The following is a 20,249-nucleotide window of genomic DNA, read 5'->3' on the forward strand; positions in this document are numbered from 1 at the left end:
TAGATACGTTATCATATCTGTGTAGTGTGGTATATTGACATGTTGGTAAAATGACGAAGGATTCACAGGTCTTATAATAAATACGTACTATAAGGAGAAGTGAGTCTCCGTTAAGACACCTCAGGCCACTCCCACACACACATTGGAAATGAAGAAACACTTTACTGATGCTCTGTAACTGTTATGAACACCCAAAGGAGTGTGTAATAAGTAACAGATGCATTTTTTTACAGTTCTTAAACTAAAGTGTTATCTTTTTATTTAATTGTGAGCACTGCTACCTCAATAGCTGCAGGGAGTGGCATGATCAGTTTTTACCTGTCACCGTGTTTTACTGTTTTAAAGAACTCCGTCAATTTATACCAGATTATTTTGATCTTAATTACTTACTTAATGTCTGCTGAAAGGTATGAAGCAGAAAAGCTTTAATACACTTGAACAACGCACCTTCAGTTTCTAAAAGTTGTGTAAGAGGTTATTATTCATTTTAATAAATAATTTTAATAAATAATTTAATTATTCATTTTCATTTTAATTATTTTTACACAAAATCCCTCTTCTGGTTATTTGTATTTCTGTTACGTTATGTTAAAAATTATTTGTTTCTGTTGTTCACTAGGTATTAGTAAAGAGGATAGCCTACGCACCATCGTACCTCGTACTGGACTGCCGCCTACCGCCAACCGACGCTCCAATGCTCTCTCGGAGGTCTCTCCTGGTGACACCTCTTCCACCGGCGGTATTTCACAGCATGCCATCCTCTGGAGGACCTCCATTAGGGACCAACAGCTCTGGAGGACCGAATAACGAATCTTCTAGGCATTTTAGTAAGTACATATTTGTTTATAGGAAGAATACCTGCGTCCTGAAGAAAGGACACAGATGCCTCCTCACTGGTGGATAGTTCTCAAATTTTCATTGTTCTGGGGTACACTGCACAATCAAAGAGATAACGTGAAAAAATTAGGTGGCAAAGAATTAACTGTCAACATGGCGTGCTGTGCATGCATGACTCACGGTGGTGGCCCCAACGATTTGAATCACGATAATAGAAAAGTACAGCATATAAAACAACTGTTGTAACACAGCTAAGTTAGCAGAAGCCGGGGGTCCTTAACCTTTTTTTCTGATGAGGTTGAAATGTTTTAAAGTACCATCAATTTTTTTTGTTCTTAAATGGTTAAGTACTGAACTCTTACCAGGCAATTTGACAAAAATGTTGCATTTGGATATTTCAGCTATGGGTAACAGAAGTGTGGGAATGTTTTCATTTTTTCTTGTGTATGCCAAATGCTTTTTTAATAACAATCTTTTATTGTAAGAATTGTAGCTTGGTTTGATATTGAATAAAACATTAGAAACCCTAAAAATTCCATAGTTTTAATTTACAGCTATTTCATATGGGAATTGCACAAAGGACTGAAGCAACATTAATTAAAATTAGAGAGTTTCACAAGCAATAGGGTATAAAGCAAGGGGAGTACAGCAATGACATTGTTTTTCAAAAACAGGGGAGGCATAGTCCAAAGAATGCACAGTACAAATTTTCAGCATTTTCTACATGCCATATTGTCTGCTGACATTCGTTTACCTGTATCAGGATAGCTGACTTCCTCTCCTTTGGTCCCACTTTTGAGTCCACACCAAAAGTCATTTAAATGTTTTGATTCTGAATTTTATAATACAGTACTTGGCAGTTCAGAGTTGCAGAGGGCTGTACCATATCATTGCAGAACTGGGTAAAGGGCAAGGAACAAACCTGCAAACACACACCACCACTCACATTTACACTGGGTCAGTTTGAAATTGCACGTTAAACTAATCTGCATGCCTTTGGTGATGTTGGGAGATCATTCGAGTACTTGGAAACTTGGACAGAAGTGCACATACCATACATTGAGATTTGGTGACTGTGGAGGTCATTGGAGTACAGTGAGCTTATTGTCATGTTTAAGAAAACAGTTTGAGATGATTTGATCTTTTTGACGTGGCTCGTTATCCTGGAAGTAGTCATCAGAAGATGGGTACACTGCAGTCATATAGTGATGGACATGGTCAGCAACAATAATCAGGTAGGCCGTGGCATTTAAACGATGCTCAATTGGTACTAAGGGGCTCAAAATTGTGCCAAGAAAGTATCCCCCACACCATCGCACCACCACCACCACCAGCCTGAACCATTGATATAAGGCAGGATGAATCCATGCTTTCATGTTGATGATGCCAAATTCTGACCCTACCATCTGAATGCTACTGCAGAAATCAAGATTCATCAGACAAGGTAACATTTTTCCATTCTTCTAATGTCCAATTTTGGTGAGCCAGTGTGAATTGTAGCCTTAGTTTCCTGTTCTTAGCTGACAGGAGTGGCACCCGGTGTGGTCTCCTGTTGCTGTAGCCCATCTGCTTTAAGGATAAACATGTTGTGCATTCAGAGATGCTCTTCTGCATACCTCGGTTGTAACGAGTGGTTATTTGAGTTACTCCTGCCTTACTATCAGCTCAAACCAGTCTGGCCATTCTTCTCTGATCTGTGGCATCAACAAGGCATTTTTGCCCAGAGAACTGCCACTCACTGGATATTTTCCATTTTTTGGACCATCCTCTGTAAACCCTAGAGATGGTTGGGTGTGAAAATCATAGAAGATCAGCAGTTTCTGAAAAACTCAGACCAGCCCATCTGGCACCAACAACCATGCCATGTTCAAAGTCAGTTAAATCACCTTTCTTCCCCATTCTATTGCTTGGTTGGAACTCCTGCAAGTTGTCTTGACAATGTCTTCATGCCTAAATGCATTGACTTGCTACCACGTGATTGTCTGATTAGACATTTGTGTTAACAAGCAGATAAACAGGTGTACCAAAATAAAGTGGCCGGTGAGTGTATATATGCTGTATATATACTGTATATGCAAACCCAGAACAGTAGCTCCATAAGGCAGCAACACTAACCACTGTGTCACCATGCCATCTAATGCAATAATAATAAAATGCTAATCTCAGAAACATAATGTAAGGTTGAATTAATGCTGTTGAATTAATGGGTAGTGTTAAATTGCTCTGTGTTGCTATCAGTTTTGCAAAGAAATAGCTACCACTGTTCTATGACTCTGACAGGGAAACTGTTACAGGAAAAATGATTTAGCGTTAATTTTGACCCAAGAATTCAAATATTGTTCCATTTATATTGTTTCATTCATTTGATGCATTTGTGGCGTTGGTAGTAGAAAATGTGGAGAGAGACAAAAGTAGGAACATACAGGGAGGACGGATGTGGGTGAAACAATCTGTCTTTGTTCTGTATTTCTTTAGCTTTTGTGTTTTGTTTCATTGATTTGTACACATCTTGCAGAACATATTTTATGAATGCATTATGGCTACACAAGGTCTCTACTTTCATTATCATACCTTTGACAGTGTAACTTTTTCATTTCTAGTTGATATCTTATACATCAGTGATCTTTAAATTTTAAGCCTATGGTTTCCAGTACAAAAGATTGGAGTTTCCATAAAGTCCCAGGCTGTATCAGTATTATAAAAACAAACAGAATGATAATCCCATTATGGTACAAAGGGTATAGTTACTGATCTACTCACTGGGAATATAGAAGAAGTTCTAAATAATTTATCAATATTTCGTGCACCTCTATTGATCTTAGGAAATTCTACAAACTCCAGATTTATTTGCATTTGCCTCTAAAATTGATTCCCTTCTGAGGTCATTGGGTAAGCTGCCTCCTGCTCCCCACACATTCAGCTCCGCAAAAATTCCAGTCTCTATCATTTCCTCCTGCCATGGAATGGCAATGTTACCAGAAGCAAACTCATCAAAGAATTCTTTATCGGCTTCTTCAAGATTAACTCCTCTGACAGTGGAGAAGGCTCCCACATCCTGGATGTCTTTTGCATAGACAGTTTTGGAGTCTGGAATGAATGGAGGTGTCAGTATGCCTGGAACAAAGATAAAATTAATAAGAAAGCCTTGAGTCAGCAGCACATATTCAATATAACCCTTAGTTAAATCTAACAATCCCAAATAGATGACATAATTTTAATAGGTGATTACAAAGATAAGTCAAAAAGTGCTCACAGTGGCGTTTTACTTATTCATACTGCTAGCTGCAGCAGTAGTTGTGCATGCGTGTATGAGCTTTTGTTTGTCTATGTTGGCATGATACTGGTCTAATAAATTGGTCAGGTTAAATTTTGCCTTGTTAAACTATTAATAAGGCCACTTTACATTGTCTATGCTTCAAAGAAGAGCACTGTAGTGTTATTTGTTTTTTATGGGCTGAAGGTATTGTATATTAGGAGCATTGTCAATTTTCAACACTTTATAGAAACAGCATTTTGCCTTCACAAATGGACAGACAATGTATTACAGAACAAGAAAGATCAAAGTACCTGTCCTTTTCCACAACTGCTGATCATACTGAACATACCCACAACATAGTTATGGCATCATTGAAGAGACAGTGAGCCATCCTCAAATCAATCATGGTTCTGCTTATGAAATCCTCTGCAACAACCTTGGTTCTCGTGAGGTTTGCACACAGTGGATTCCAAAACAGCTAATGGAAAAACATAAACTTTGGCATTTAGAAATAAGTCCACACTTTTTGAATTGCTGTCATGACAAAGCTGATTTGCCTTTTTGAGATACATTGCTAACTGGGAAGAAACATGGATCCACCACTGTTATTTTTAAGATCCATAAGACACAGACAGACAGAGCACTGCATAATAGAGAGACAGACAGACAGACAGAGAAGTCACTAGATATAAAGATAAACAGGGAAGGCACTGTATAATAAATATATTAAAAAAAACAACTAAGGGAATAGATATATAGATAGATAGGAAGGAAAGGCATTATATGATAGGTAGCCAGAGAAGCTGCTATATAATAATAAAATTACTGCTATTACTATATAGAGAGACAGGGAGTTCACTGTATAAAAGACAGACAGAGAAAGCACTACTAAATGAAAAATGGTACAGCCTTTTTATTAATCAACAGATACTTTAGGAAGGCAAGCAGATAGTGAGAGTACATGTAGATGTGAAAAGCACTAGATATGGAAGGCACTGTATAACAGATACAAAACTGTCAGAAAAAAACAGGGTATACAGCAAATAATATACAAGCAGAGAAGCCACTAGATAGGTAGATAAATAGACAGACATGAAAGGCATTATATAAGACAGATAGATAGGAAAGGCACTATATATTAGGCAGAAAGGGAAACCCAAAAGTAATAATACTATTATTACTACATAGACAGGGAATTCACTGTATAATAGGCAGACAGCGAAGACACTATATAAGAAAACAGACAGACGCACTAGACAGATAGATCTCAGCATTAGCAATATATTAGTTTTATTATATATATATATATGTATATATAGTATGTGTGTGTGTGTGTGTGTGCATCTGAGATTTATGTCAATAAAATAAATGAAAAATGATTCAGTCTATTTATTATTTAACACACACTGCAGGAAAGCAAGAAGGCCGTTAGAGTACATATAGATCTGAAAGGCACTAGATAGATAAATAGGAAAGTCACTGCATAATAGATGTGGGACGCTCTTTTTAAAAAAATTAAAAATTGAGACTGCAATTAACATGAACAAGTGTCCTTATTTTTAGGTTCTGTAAGACATACACTGTCAGACAGATCACTGAATAATGCAGAGACAGAGAAGTTACTAGATAGATAAACTGGGAAGGCACCGTATAATAGAAGATATAAAACTGTCAGGAGAAAAAAACAACTAAAGGGATAGATAGATAGATAGATAGATAGATAGATAGATAGATAGATAGATAGATAGATAGATAGATAGATAGATAGATAGATAGATAGATAGATAGATAGATAGATAGATAGATAGATAGATAGATAGATAGATAGATAGATATCACGTTTCCCCGAAAATAAGACAGGGTCTTATATTCATTTTTCCTCCAAAAGACACGCTAGGGCTTATTTTCAGGGGATGTCTTATTCTTCCCTGAACAAAAATCTACATTTCTATTATAAATAAAAAATCTTGGAAGGAGACGATACATGATTTTCTTGGAGACACTTTAACGACCCCGCAACACAAGGCAGTGAGACAAAAGGACAGCTGCTGCACATGCTTTTAAATGATCGACACGCAGCACTACAGCAGTAAGACAGCGGCTGATCCGACTGTGTCTCTTTAGCATGCGTTCAGAACCCCCCCCCCACAACGCAAGCAGCAGAGACGTGAAGTGGCTGGCGTGCAACATGCCCCAGGGGGTGGGCGAGAGAAGCAATCCGGGGGCAGGGGTCATGCATGTTTGGAATATAGCATTTATAATGGAAAAAAAGTAACGATTCGAGTGTTGCCCAATGTAGCGGAGTAAGAGCAGCGTTTCTTCTTCACAAATGTACTCAAGTAAAAGTAAAAAGTATGGTGCAGTAAAACTATTCTTAGAAGTACACTTTTTTTAAAAAGTTACTCAAGTAAATGTAACGGAGTAAATGTAACTCGTTACTACCCACCTCTGGTTTGGACCTACTTAGATTGGATCACAGGTTTATATTTAAAGCCATTAATATTTGGATAGAGAGGTCCAGCTTGTAGTGTCCACCAATGGAACATGCCTAATAGAAACTTGATTTCTTGTTTGAAGTCACCAGCATTCAGAATGACTCATCATTAATATATTGGTACAGAGTGGATCATTTCTATTGTTGAGTCAGGCAGGATGTTGTAAATGACTTTAAAAAGATGGTTCCCAAATACTACCAGATATTTTCCATAGAATATTACTCTTTAAATATTTTATGTGGAAAGGATTTGTCTGCAGTTATGGTTTCTTGTAAGCACATGTACAATACATTTCACTCTTTGTTAGTTTGGGCTGTAGGTAACCACCCATTGTCCATCAGCTTATCAACACTGCCAGGACTTGGTGGTTGATGGCCTCATGTTACAGAACAAGAAAGTGCAATATGGCTAATTGCCTTCATATTCTCAACTTCATCTAAATTAACCGTTAACATCTAGTGTGTCAAGATAGAACAGCCCTTACCCAGATCAGCTTTAGTAACCTCCAGTTTGACCAATGATTGACCAATGATGACATTGAATATAATGACTAAGTGTGAGATTTTAATCCAAAATGATAGGTCACTGGGCCACTGTGCTATCTCTCAATTGAATTCGTTTTAGTCTCATTATGCCATATAATACAATGAAAAGAAATACTGAATAATACACATTGCCTTCAGTTACTTGTTATACTTTGCTTAGTGAAATATAGTATGTGTGCTTTAATTTGGCAAGTGTGTTAATATTTTTATATTTGCCAATCTCAATAAATGTCAAAAGAAAAAAAATTTTCAATAAACTCTAAAAAAATTGCATATGTTACACTTGGTGAAGGTCATCTCCAAAACCAACTGCAGTGCAAGAAGTAAATGACAAGTAATCCTCTGGCTGTTTATTTCCATCCTTTGCAAACAAGTTTGACTGTATCTTGTTAATTTCAACCACTTTATACATTGAATTACCTAATTTATTCATCAATTAATCATTCTGTTAAGAACTTTCCATTGTTAGATTAAACTTTGCCGTTACAAATATTAAAAGTGATTAACAGAATTTCTATTAGACATTTCCACTGTAATGTCTTTATACTCAAAGCTTCTTCACTGAAGTAAAATGTTATTATTACTCCTAGTAACATATAAAACATACAGTGTGGTAGAAATAAGAATAAGATAATGAGTAATGTGCATTATCAACTACTTTCTCAAAAGTAGTATTGATTTGACCTGGCACACAGTGTTGTGATTAGTGATCTTATTAGTTTGCTAAAAAGAAAACAGTTTTAGTCTGCAACCATAGCTGATGTGTGGAGCCTTTTGGATTAGTACATTTTGTCAAATTTTAAAGAGCTTTGTGAGTTTTATAGTTTAATTTACAAGTACACCATTACTAATGTAACTAATGACAGCAATTTTCTTATATACAGTATGTGCACTATGTTATTGATAGCTTGTATTATAACATCATTCAAAAATTCATACAAAACATGATAATGTGTATAACTATGCAATAAATTAATGGTTTCTTAATAATTCTAATACTTTATTCCTGGTCAATATGATATTCTCGGTTTTCAGTTGTTTCTGAAATAACATCAAGGTTGTTATAGCAAGACACTTTAAAGTCAGCCTGTGACATTATAAAGCAGAAAGTTCACAAAGCAGCATCTAAAACTGAGCATTTAATGGAAAAAAAGACCCATCCTTTGCCATTCATGATTAGTTGTGCAAAACTCTCCATGGATGGGTGAACATTTCTGCAAGCATTTAAATTCCCAAGGTAAACAGATCGGTGTTATTAAATAATATGAAATTGTCTTCCTTTGTGCAAATGGGTCGTCCTTTATGATGCAAGTGGCTGACCTTAGAACTTTGTGTGTGTGTACCCTATGAGGGACTGTCACCCTATCCATGGATTATTCCTGCCTTGCACCCAGTGGTTGCTGGGATGGGCTCCAACATCTCTGAAACCCTGCTCTGGATGAAGAGATTTGGAAAATGAATGGATGGATAGTTTGAAAGTAAATGGAGCAACAGCCTTGATGTTGTTTCAGAAACAAAGGAAACTTAAGGATAGCAGATCACCCCATTACTGCAACTGTTTTTGGACCTTTCTCTGTCAATTTTGTCTGTTTTACAGTTACTAATAATCTCTTTGAAAATGTGTGTTATGTGAGTATTTTCAAACTGCACACCTGCCTTCAAGAGACAAACAAGATGTGTTACATTATGTAAAGCTATTCAAAACTGAATTTTGAATTTAAATTTAAGGTGTGCTGGCTATATACGTGAAGCCTTCCAGTGACAGAAAAAAACAGTCATCTTCACCTGCTTCCAGTTTTCTCCAATTAATTTCTCTGAAGAAAGGATGTTTCCGAAGTTCATCACAGTTTCCTTTGGTAAATCCAAGACGTTTTCCAGGATCCTTCTCTAACAGCTGCTCACAAAATGATTTTGCTTCTTCACTGAATTTATCACTATATTGTACAGGATCATTGAGAATCCTCCTTTTAACCTCCTTGTTTTCCACCTGCAAAATGGGAAATAGAAATTGCTTTACAAAATTCAATTTAACCCTTTAAATTCAGAAAGTGATTATTGTGTGCAACCCAGATGGTGTCCCAAAATTTACGCAAGATTTGAATTTGGCGCCATTTGTGCGGTAAAGTGTTGCCAACGAAAAAAAAGACAGCTCACAGTTCAGGGTTATTAAAAATGAAGCGCTACATGAAAGAACAATGCGTTGTTGAGAAACAAATGCATCCACAATGTGTCACTGTTTGGTACAGATTCTGGGCTGGAGGCATCATCGGACCATTCTTCTTCGAAAATGCAGCTGGTCAGGCAATAACAGTTAATGATGCTCGCTATCGCGACATGATAATCCAGCTTTTTGTGCCTAACTTGCAAGATATGGATGTGGACGACATGTGGTTTCAACAAGACGGTGCCACATGCCATACAGCCCAAGAAACAATTCAATTACTGCATGAGTCATTTCCTGGTTGTGTAATTTCCCATTTTGGTGATCAGAATTGGCCGCCCAGATCATGCGATTTAACGCCGTTGGACTTTTTTCTTTGGGGTTTTTTGAAGTCTAAGGTTTAAGACATCAAGCCCACGACCACCCACACCTTGAAGGAGGAAATTGAGCGCTGTATCAACGAAATTCAGCCACATTTATGCAAAATGGTCATGGAAAATTTCGACAAAAGAGTGCGTATGTGCCAGCAAAGCCGTGGAGGCCATTTACCCGATATGCTATTCCATACATAACCCTATACTGTATACTTTATGAATCAATTAAAAATTTTCAATTTTTAATTAAAAACCTGTGTTCTCTATCAAAATTACTTCTTGCATGAATTTTGGGACACCCTTTTATATCCTCTTGTTCACAGAATTGTCAACACCAGTTTACCACTATAAATATCTTATACTTCTTATAAGGGCATACTCAAGAAGATTATTTTGTGTTCTGGGAATACAAATGAAGCAATTGCTGATAAATTTGGTGCCATTTCAAATAAATCAGGCCCATTTGGGAAGTTTATTAAATCATTATTATTTAACCTACTGGAGAATCGTTCTTCATTCATTCATTCATTTTCCACCTCTTGTCTGAAGCCGGATCACAGGGGGAAAGAGTCTTAGTGAGGACTAAATGTCTTTTTCTCCAGTCACCAACTCATACTCTGGGACTCCAAGGTGTTCCCAGGCCATCTGGGAGATAAAATCCTTCCAGTGAACCCCAGGTCTTCCCAGGGTCTACTCCTAGCTAGTTGTGCCCATAAAATCTCTGTAGGGAGGCATCCAGGAGGCAGATGCCTGAACCACCTTGGCTCCTCTCAATTCATATGTTCAGTCCTTTCCTGGACATCTACACTATCTCTAAGAGATACCCCAACCTTCCTGCGGAGAAAGCTAATTTTGACAATTAGCACCCGTGCTCTCATTCTTTTGGTCATTACTCAAAACTCATGACCATAGGTGAGGGTAGGGATGTAGATCAACTGGGTAAATTGTGAGCTCCACCTTCTGACTCAGCTCCTTCTTCACCACTACAGAATGGTATAGTGAACGCATAACTGAACTTGCTGCCCCAATCATTCTGTTGATCTTACCATCCCTTTTTTCCTCGCTCATGAACAATATCCCGAGGTACTCAAACTCCTCCACTTAAGGCAGTAACTCACCTCACAGCTGGAGAGGACAGTCTACCTTTACCCTACTAAGGAACATGGCCTCAGATTTTGAGGTAGTGATCCTCATCCTTGCCACTTCACACTTGGATTACAAACCACCCCAATGTGTGCTGCAGTTCGTAACCCAATGAAGCCAACAGGACCATGTCGTCTGTAAAAAGTAGTGACACGATTCTAAGGCCACCAAACTGGACCCTTCCTCTCTTCGGCAGCACCTTGATATCTTGTCCATGGTGGAGTTCAACACCCACTGGAAACAGTATTGATGTTTTTTGGAGTATACAGACACAGCTCTAACTGTGATTATACATGGACCAAATAGCCATTATTAGGGGCCCCAGAATCTCATTCTTTCCCAGCTCCCCCCACAGAATCCCCTTCTCTAAGTTCACAACAAATCTACAATGATTTTGTAGATTTTTGAGAAATCTTTGGCAATGATGTTCATCCATAAATAAAGCTACACCTTTACAAGGAAGTATAAAAATATTGTTAATCTGTTAGTTTTAAACACAGATGATCAAATTGGGGAATACTCATTACATTTATTGATTATGTTACTATAAACCTATTGACTTATTACTCACAATAAAGGTAATGCACTAATACAGATAAAGGCAGCACTGAGATTTTCCTGCTATCTTCATAATGTCCACAAGAGGGTCTGGACATTTTTGAACTCATATTAATGTTTATTCTTACAGTTTTTTTGTGAACACTGAAGTCATGTTTATGCTGTTCTGTTCATACTATTTCGTATATTTGATTGTACATTTAGGCTACATTTATACTAGTGTCAGCTAATTCATCCCCATCATTTTTAAAATTACTTAATCTAGATTAAATCTAAGTGAGACACTGTGATACAATAGTTGCCTTTTGGATCCTACATCCTGGGTTCAAGTCCTGTGTCTGTTGTTCTACATGTAGAATATGAATGTTTTTTTCTGTGCTTTTGTGGATTTACTTCAGTTTTCCTCCCACATTTCCCAAAGAAACAGAAGTTAGGTTGACTGGCTTGGTGGGGAGTTGTGTGGGCCTATTGATGGATTGGCATCCTATTCAAGGCTGTTTCTTGATTCAAGCATGATGCTGGTGGGACTGACTCTGTTCACTGTGACCCTGAATTGCATTTATTAGGTCTGAAAATTGCATGTAATCCATCCATTTTCAAAACCTGTTAAATTCATTACAGTGTTGCAAGTTTTCCTCTCGTATCTCAAATACATGCATACTAAGTTGATTGGCCTTCACGATTAAAGTCTTGGATTAAGCAAGCTAACAAAGTAAGTGGATGGATACGTTTTTAACCTAAATGTCTAGTTATTGTTAGGCTTCCAATCTAATAACTGGGCTAAATGCCCCCAACCAAGACTTATTCATTTCATTCACAGTACATTAAGATTTGTCACCTGCATTAGGTTAACAGCATTTTAATGCAAGAAAACTTTCTTCAACCAATATGACAAAATAAAGAGTACAGCTGGAGGTCTCAATCCATATTTCAGAAATCTACTCAAATCTGATCCAATCTGATTATTTAAGAATTCTTATGGTCATTTCTGAATGAAGATTCTTGCTACATTTTGTTTTGACCCACAAAGTTTGATACTGGTGAAATGGCTCTCATAATGAAACACTCATGACAAGAACCAAATGTTTTTTTTCAATGCAGTTATTCCAGATATAGCAGAGAATAAAAATAAATGAAACTGTGAAGACACTTAGCCTTGAAAGACAAAGTAGGAGTGCCTTCATTTTCAAAGAATTCTGTGTGTATATTCTAAATAAAGAAACAATTGAGGAGTTGTTCTAATTAATTCATTATAAATCTTAAGGTATTTTCAGAAAGAAAGGCTAACTATTGTAAAAGTGGCAACCAGGTCAAGTAGAAGAAGCAGTTAAGGAGATCCTGTTTTTCCATTCAGGAAGAGGTGGATCACTTATTTTGAGAAAGCATATTTAGGATATAAAACAATATATGGAAACAAATGGTTTGTTATCTCTGTGATAAAGTAAAAGTTGCACATGCTGATAATGAATTATGGAAGTACACCCAATGTGAATGAGTCTGAGGCACCAACACCATATATGACCAGTAGCTGGTGCTATCTTCACAAAATTGAATTGAATTTAAATCCTTTTAATGTATTAAACTTGCCCAGGCCACTAGTGGGTCATATTTGACAGCTTTGTAAGTGTAATGGCATGAGCACTCAGTCTATGGGACTCACCAGTGCGACTGTATGTTGCAGGGAATGTGCCACCGGGGATGCATGCAGTAATTGTGGGTCACCTTGGAGTTGTGAAGCAGCTTGTGACAAGGACTCTCCTGGCGAGAGTGAGGGAGAAAGAAAGGCTAAAGTGTTAGATAGTGTGGCTTTTGAGGAAAATGTACAGAGAGAGGCCATTAAGGCACTGGTTACCTTCCATTCTCTAACCTGCCAGGGTTAAATCCAGGGTTTAAAGCTCATATGACACTCAGCAAAGAAATCACAATGCAATATATCATTATTACTTATGATCCAGATGATACTGACTTAAAAAGATTAACCCAAAGTAATGAAGTGAATTTGAGCTGCTGTAGCAAGCAATTAAGTCATTCACTAGCAATTTTGTCATTCTCCTCTCAAGTGTGTCTCCCTTTCCTGCCTCCTCTGCTCACCCTCTGGGTCTGCTTAGAAGAATGAGATGCCCGCGAGTGTGATCCTTCTTCAACAGCTTTTGTCCCTGCCATCTCAGCCAGAACCCACTGGAAAGCCCAAAGCCCAGCTTCACCACCCCACCACCACGATTTTTGAAGCTATTGGCTGCTTCTACTTCACACAATGCTCTGCAGGAGTGACCCACTCCTAGTGCCCTATTCCTCTTGCTTCCTGTGGGGCCACCCGACCGCCTTGCCTACTGTGTACTGCACTGAGTTGATCTCTTTGATTTTATACCTTGATCACTCCACATTTTTTTCCTTGATATTTGTTGCTTTTCTTTTCTGTGTTTTTCTCTCTCTTCCTTCTTGTTTGTCCTACTCAGACCTTATATACCTTAGAATTTTTGTGAGTGTAGGTGCTTTCTTTCATGACCCATGGAGCATCATTGAGGAATGGCTGTTCTGAATACACTTCAGTCATACAATTTTACCATTTAACACTCTGTGCTTGTTTGGCTAATCACCCACACACACCTACACCCACAAACCTAAGCTGCATTGTCTTTATAAAAATTACACACTGCCATGGACCCCTGACATGCTTTACCACAGTTGGGCAAATGGTGGGAAGCATTCATTACTGTAGCCTGTTTTCCAGAAAAAGGCTTCTTGAAGCTTTCATGAAATCTATTAACATTTGACAAAACAAAACCTTAATAATTGAGTTTTCTTATTCACAAAAAGGCACCTTTTCTATAGAATAAAAATAAAACGATCAGCCACAACATTAAAACCACCTGATTTGTATTGTGTATGCCCCACCCCCTCATGGACTCCACAACACCTCTGAAGGTGTCCTGTGGAATTTGCCACCAAGATGTTAGCAGAAGATCCTTTAAGTCCTGTAAGTTGCGAGGTGGGGTCTTCATGAATTGGACTTGTTTTTTTTTTCCAACACGTCCGTCAGATGCTCGATTGGATTGAGATACAGGAAATTTGGAGGCCAAGTCAACACCTTAAACTTTTTGTCATGTTTCTCAAACCATTCCTAAACAAGTTTTGCAACGTGGCAGGGCTCATTATCCTTCTGAAAAAGACCACAGCCATTAGGGAATATTGTTGTTTTGAAGGGATATACATGGTCTACAACAATCTTTAAGTAGGTGGTACGTGTCAAAGGCCCCAATGTTTCCCAGCAAAACATTGCCCAAAGCATCACATTGTATTTCCTTCTTCCCACGGTGCATTCTGTTGCCATCTTTTCCCCAGTTAAATGATGCACACACACCCGGCTGTCCATATGGTCTTAAAAATGTGATTCACCACACCAGGCCACGTTCTTCTATTGCCCCATTGTAGGCAGGGGTCACCTTGGGCAGTCTGACGGGTCTGCAGCTGTCGCGGCCCCATACGCAGCAAGCTGCAATGCTTTGTGTGTTCTCTTATGGCCAGCATGAGTTTTTGAGAAATTTGTGCTGCAGTAGCTCTTTTGTGGGTTCGGACCATGTTGCTCATGTGCATTAAAGCGCGTTGGGCACCCATAACCCTATCGCTGATTAACCGGTTGTCCTTCCTTGGATTACTTTTGGTAGATGCTAATCTCTACATACTGGGAATATCCCAGAAGACCTGAAATTTTGGAGATGCTCTGCCCTAGTCATTTAGTCATCACAATATGGCCCTAGGCAAAGTTGCTCAGATCCTTATGCTTGCTTGTTTTTCCTGCATCCAAAACATCACCTTCAAGAACTAGCTGTTCACTTGCTGCCTAATTTATTGCACCCCTTGACAGATGCAATTTTAATGGGATAATCAGTGTTATTCATTTCACCTGCAAGTGGTTTAAATGTTGGGGCTGATTGGTGTATACGACAATTATGAGCTAAGTATGTCAATGAAATTCAATCAAGGATTAGAAACAAAAGCAATACATAGAGTATGCATGACAGCATGAATACATATGAAGTTTAATTATCAATAGTGAGACACGCTCATGGTGGAGAAAATATCAATAAAGTCAATAACTTCAGTCCATTAGCACTTTGAAAGAAAGAAATGAATCTGACAGCAGTCTGGGTTAACAGGGAAAATTGCAGAGTTGTACTGACTTGACAATATCAATTTAAAGAGAATCATCTATATGTGAAATGTTAGAAAAGAATAACGCAGGAAGGATGCTCTTACCTTCTCTCCCCTTGATCGGAACGGGCCTTTGGCTGCAGTCATTTCATACAGTGTCACCCCGAGTGTGAAGTAGTCCACAGAGTAGTCATATTCTTCACCCTTTAGCAGTTCAGGTGCCATGAAGCCTGCCAATTCAAAAAGCAACTTGCAGTACTCCGAGACATTGATGCATTGCCAGTGGCTCCAAACCACTAATTGTTTTCATGTAAACTTAATATGATTTTGATCTATTGACAATCTTTCTGATGCTGTATTTGTAATGCCATTTTTTAAAGACTGATTAATTTTGGAAGCTCTCAAACTAGCTGGCAGAAAGGAATAGAAAGATTTTTTTCAAGACTGGTCTAACAACACATTTGTAACAGACTAATGCACACTTGAAACAATACATTCCTGCCGGATTTAAAAAAAGCTAAATTTGGTATTGTATTGAAATCATTAAAATGAAGTAAAGTGTAAAGTCAACATGACTATTATATAAGTTGGTAATACCAATGGAATTCTGAGAGAACTGTAAATAATCCTTGGAGAATGTTACTTTCTCTCCAGCTTTAAGCCACATTCTCCCTAATTTGTTCAGCATGCACTATATTTAAATAGCCCATTTTTTTTAAAACATTAATTAAATCAATATTTTTATACCATGTTGTGTTGATAATAATGTATCTTTAGCACCATTGGCAGTTGCTAGTTTACCATGAAAGGAGTCGAGCAAGGTGGCCTAGTGACTAAAAGTGCTGACCTTTAAAACAAAGGAGAATATTGCATTACTGTCCTACAACTCCAAGTCTGACCTTCAAGAAGTTACCACCTGATAGTACAGGATGTAGAGGTTAGCAATTCAGCCTCATGAACCCGCTGTCCTGGGCCTGTATTTCCACTCATTGTTGTCTTTGTTCATTTTACTCCTTCTGTCTGAGTCTGTGTGGGTTTTCTTATAGTTACTCTGATGTTCCTCCCACATGCCCAAAGACGGCCTTGTCAGGTTGACTGGTGATTCTATAATGTCTCTCTGTAGGTTTGCTATTGTGAGTGGGCCCTGTGATGGCTTATTGGCCATTTAAAGTGTAAAGGAAGAAATCAAATTATAATAATCTATACCACACTACTAACACGCAGACTTACCTTTGTCAAGAATCTCAACCCATCTTCTATAACTCAGTGGGTATGCAACGTTCTATAGGATATGTCCAAAAATTATTTAAAACATGGCAAGAATTCATTCATTTTATTTTAAGCATGCAGGGCCTATGATTGACTCTGTTATGTGATTTATTGTTCTATTATATTTAAAAGGTTTTTGGGGTTTTTTTTTGCTTGTGTCCTCTTCTTTTTCTCTTTCTCTTAGGTGGAGGTTGAATCTTGTTTTGTTTTTTTTCTTTGTATTTCTATTTTTATTTTGTTTTCACATTGTTTACTCATTTTGAAATAAATGGTTGTATATGTTATGTTGTTATTATTTGTTTGATTGTGAAACATACCATTGTAATGCCCTGTCTTTCAAAAATAAAATATACAGAATTAAAAAAAAATGCTAATCTAGTTGGTTTCTTGTTTTTAGGCAAGCAACTGACATTTTTGTTTAAGGTGTATTATTTTTATAAGCTACAGGTCCTTCTTAAGTGTTGTACTCTTTTGTTTTAAGGTCACAGTCAGTGACAGTCACACCCCACCTCTGTCACATCCTGTGTATTAGACCATTTAATGGCAAATTATTGTCAGTTTACAATTTATATTTCCCTTCTGGTAGTTCATTGAAGACGTCACAGAGTCACCTCCTCCCATAATCTTTAAGGACCATTTGAAGATTTTTAATGAATGCAATGAAAGTTACCAATTTTGCATGACCACTAGTGTAACAAAATAATGTAATGATACAGTAAGAAACAAAGACTTTAAACAAAGACAAAATTCCACATGAAGCAAAACAGAAAAGCAAAAAAGGGATATTATCCATACTTTGACACTTGAACAATACATCTTTGAGGACACACTATTCAGCTTATGTGGAACAAAACCATTTGAAAATCAGGCTAGAAGAAAAACGCCGTACCTGGAGTTCCAGCATAACCTTTTATTTTTGTTTGATTGTCCTTCAATTCAACTGCAAGTCCAAGGTCTGAAATACGTACATTACCTGCAAAACAAACACCACTTAATGCAGTGAAATAAAGGCAGTAACGTCAAAGCATGTTAAAAGTTTTTGTCTTTATCAGAAGGAGAATAATAGGCACCCAATCCCTTTGTTGGAACTTTAAAAAATCCTTGATAGATACATAAGAACTAGAAATGTAGAAGAGATAAGATTAGGACTTGCTTAGTTAGTGGTCTTTGATTGATGATATGAAATGACATTCTTATTTCAACAACCGTGAGTTTCCATGGAGCTACTGACATACAGTATAGGCTGCAGTGCCATTTGCACTTTAACCCACTTCAAATGTTGTTAAACTTCTGGTATTTCTTAAGTAAAGTACTTAACAGCACGATTGTCATATGTCCACAGTATTATAATGGAAATGGGATCATTAGACAGATTCCAGCTTTAGCCACATTGTCATTTTGACATCCCCACCATTCAGGTGATTAAGCAGATTAAGGTATTACTTAGACAGAATCAGGTTCAAAACTATACAGGCAATACAACGTGCCAGTTGAACAGAAGAACTGGAATGTGTGGAGAAGATTACCATCATTGTCCAAGAGTACATTTTCTGGCTTAAGATCTCTGTAAATTATTTGGTTTTGATGAAGGTGCTCCATCCCACAGACAATCTGGGCTGTATAGAAACAAGTTCGAGGTTCATCAAATCCAGGGTTGTTCTCATCGACATTGTAAATGTGGTATCTAAGGAAAAAAGTGGAGAAAACTGAAAGGGTTTATGAAAAATACAGGCTTAGAAAAATAGGATGTTCACTACAAATAGTTTTTTAATATGAAGTTAATAAAAAACGTTCACTTCTAAAGAAATTGCACAACTATTGTTTAGCCTTTCTTTTAAATAAGCATGATTCAAAAGCAAACATTATTTTACTGGCAATTAAGATAACAATCTGTGGCTTTTGAGCAGTAGTTAAGAATACTCTTCTTCTTCTCCTTGGAGCAGATTGGTCTAAAGTTATTATATGCATTCAACTGCTAAGGGGTATTTTTAGGGGTGTGTTTGGAAGGAATGACTCTCAATGGTGGAAAACTGATGAGATTTCTAATTCCTGGCTGGAAGTATTCTAAACTAAAGGGGGGTAGTAAAACTAAATAGTTGAGAAAAAAAGAATGGATGGTGTATATAAAGGAAATCAGGCCATTTGACTTTTACTTCCTGTCTACACAAAACACAATTTGTATACTTAAAAAAAATTTTAGTGTTGGCCTTAGGTATTAATGGAGAGTAGACAGAGGTTGGTGGCACAGTGGCGCAGTGGGTAGCACTGCTGTCTCTCAGTTGGGAGACTACCGGGGTCCTCCCTGCGTGGAGTTTGCATGTTCTCCCCATGTCTGCGTGGGTTTCCTCCGGGTACTCCTGCTTCCTCCCACAGTCCAAAGACATGCAGGTTAGGTGCATTGGCGATTCAAAATTGTCCCTAGTGGGTGTGTGTGGGTGCCCTGTGGTGGGCTGGCACCCTGCCCTGGGTTTGTTTCCTGCCTTGTGCCCTGTGTTGGCTGGGATTAGATCCAGCAGACCCCCATGACCCTGTGGTTAGGATATAGCGGGTTGGATAATGGATGGATGGATGGATAGACAGAGGCACTATCAGTTACCTAGAAGACCGTTAATGCAACAAGAGCAGGAACACCATTATTTTAATACAGTTCTAAGCAAACAGCTCAATGACAGCAAGCAGTCACTCAGGTTTCAACAATTTGTAATTCAGAATTTAGCAATCTCATGAAAAATCACAAAACCATCCCAAAATTGAGCATTTTTATAACAGCACCTTGATATGGCATCCATTATATTGCCAGCTGTATTCGGTGTAATGTGTAACTGCAATTGAATGCCTCGTTATGTCTTGCTAGGGTATGGTATGATTTTGTGAGGTCTGCTGGACAATTTTAGGACCAGAGACTTAAATACTAAACTAACCAATCCATAATGTCTAGACTATTTGCCATTTTTAATTTGGTGTACTGCCTCCAACAAGAGACCTGTGCTAAGAGCATTGCAAGCCTTGACTGTATGATTATTGCCTTTTCATTAGGGAAGGTTAAAAAATATAAATAAATCTTCTCTTGACTCTGTCACCCTTTAGACAAAACAGTCAGCAACATCAGATGTCTTGACCAGAGTAATGGCATATTTTTAGTGTTTTGCCCTCCTGGTGCCAGGCTTTCTGATACTGAAGTTGACTTGCACTTCACTTGTTAGCAATAACAAGTCCCACGAGATGAGACTTTGGCCATGAGATTTTTTCAAATCACACCCTCCTCTCAACCATATTCAACCACACATACGGTCCTCTCACCTCTCATTCGTGTGAATGCTTTTGACACAGTTCCTGGTCTCTCGGCTCTTATAAATGTTAACGTTTTCCTCACTTTAAGTTCCCAATTAAAGAAGATGTATTATGTCCAACATCCTATTGCAGAATTTCATCACGAAGGGTTATCAACAGAAAAAATGA

At 37.8% G+C, this 20,249-nt stretch overlaps 1 protein-coding gene across 1 annotated transcript in view; it reads right to left on the bottom strand.

Annotated features, from left to right (window-relative positions):
* Positions 1–1,366: 1,366 nt before the first annotated feature.
* The window catches only part of grk1a (G protein-coupled receptor kinase 1 a), a 36,893-nt gene continuing 18,010 nt past the window's right edge, over positions 1,367–20,249 (bottom strand). The window contains exons 3-7 of the mRNA XM_028801308.2: positions 18,317–18,474; positions 17,680–17,763; positions 15,627–15,751; positions 8,919–9,120; positions 1,367–3,951 (exon numbers count right to left, since the gene is read on the bottom strand). Coding sequence (XP_028657141.2) covers positions 3,656–3,951; positions 8,919–9,120; positions 15,627–15,751; positions 17,680–17,763; positions 18,317–18,474 — 865 coding nt within the window. The 3' untranslated portion in view covers positions 1,367–3,655. The remainder of the gene's footprint in view (positions 3,952–8,918; positions 9,121–15,626; positions 15,752–17,679; positions 17,764–18,316; positions 18,475–20,249) is intronic.

The sequence above is a fragment of the Erpetoichthys calabaricus genome, chromosome 4 (assembly GCF_900747795.2).
Source record: "Erpetoichthys calabaricus chromosome 4, fErpCal1.3, whole genome shotgun sequence".
Lineage (NCBI taxonomy): Eukaryota > Metazoa > Chordata > Cladistia > Polypteriformes > Polypteridae > Erpetoichthys > Erpetoichthys calabaricus.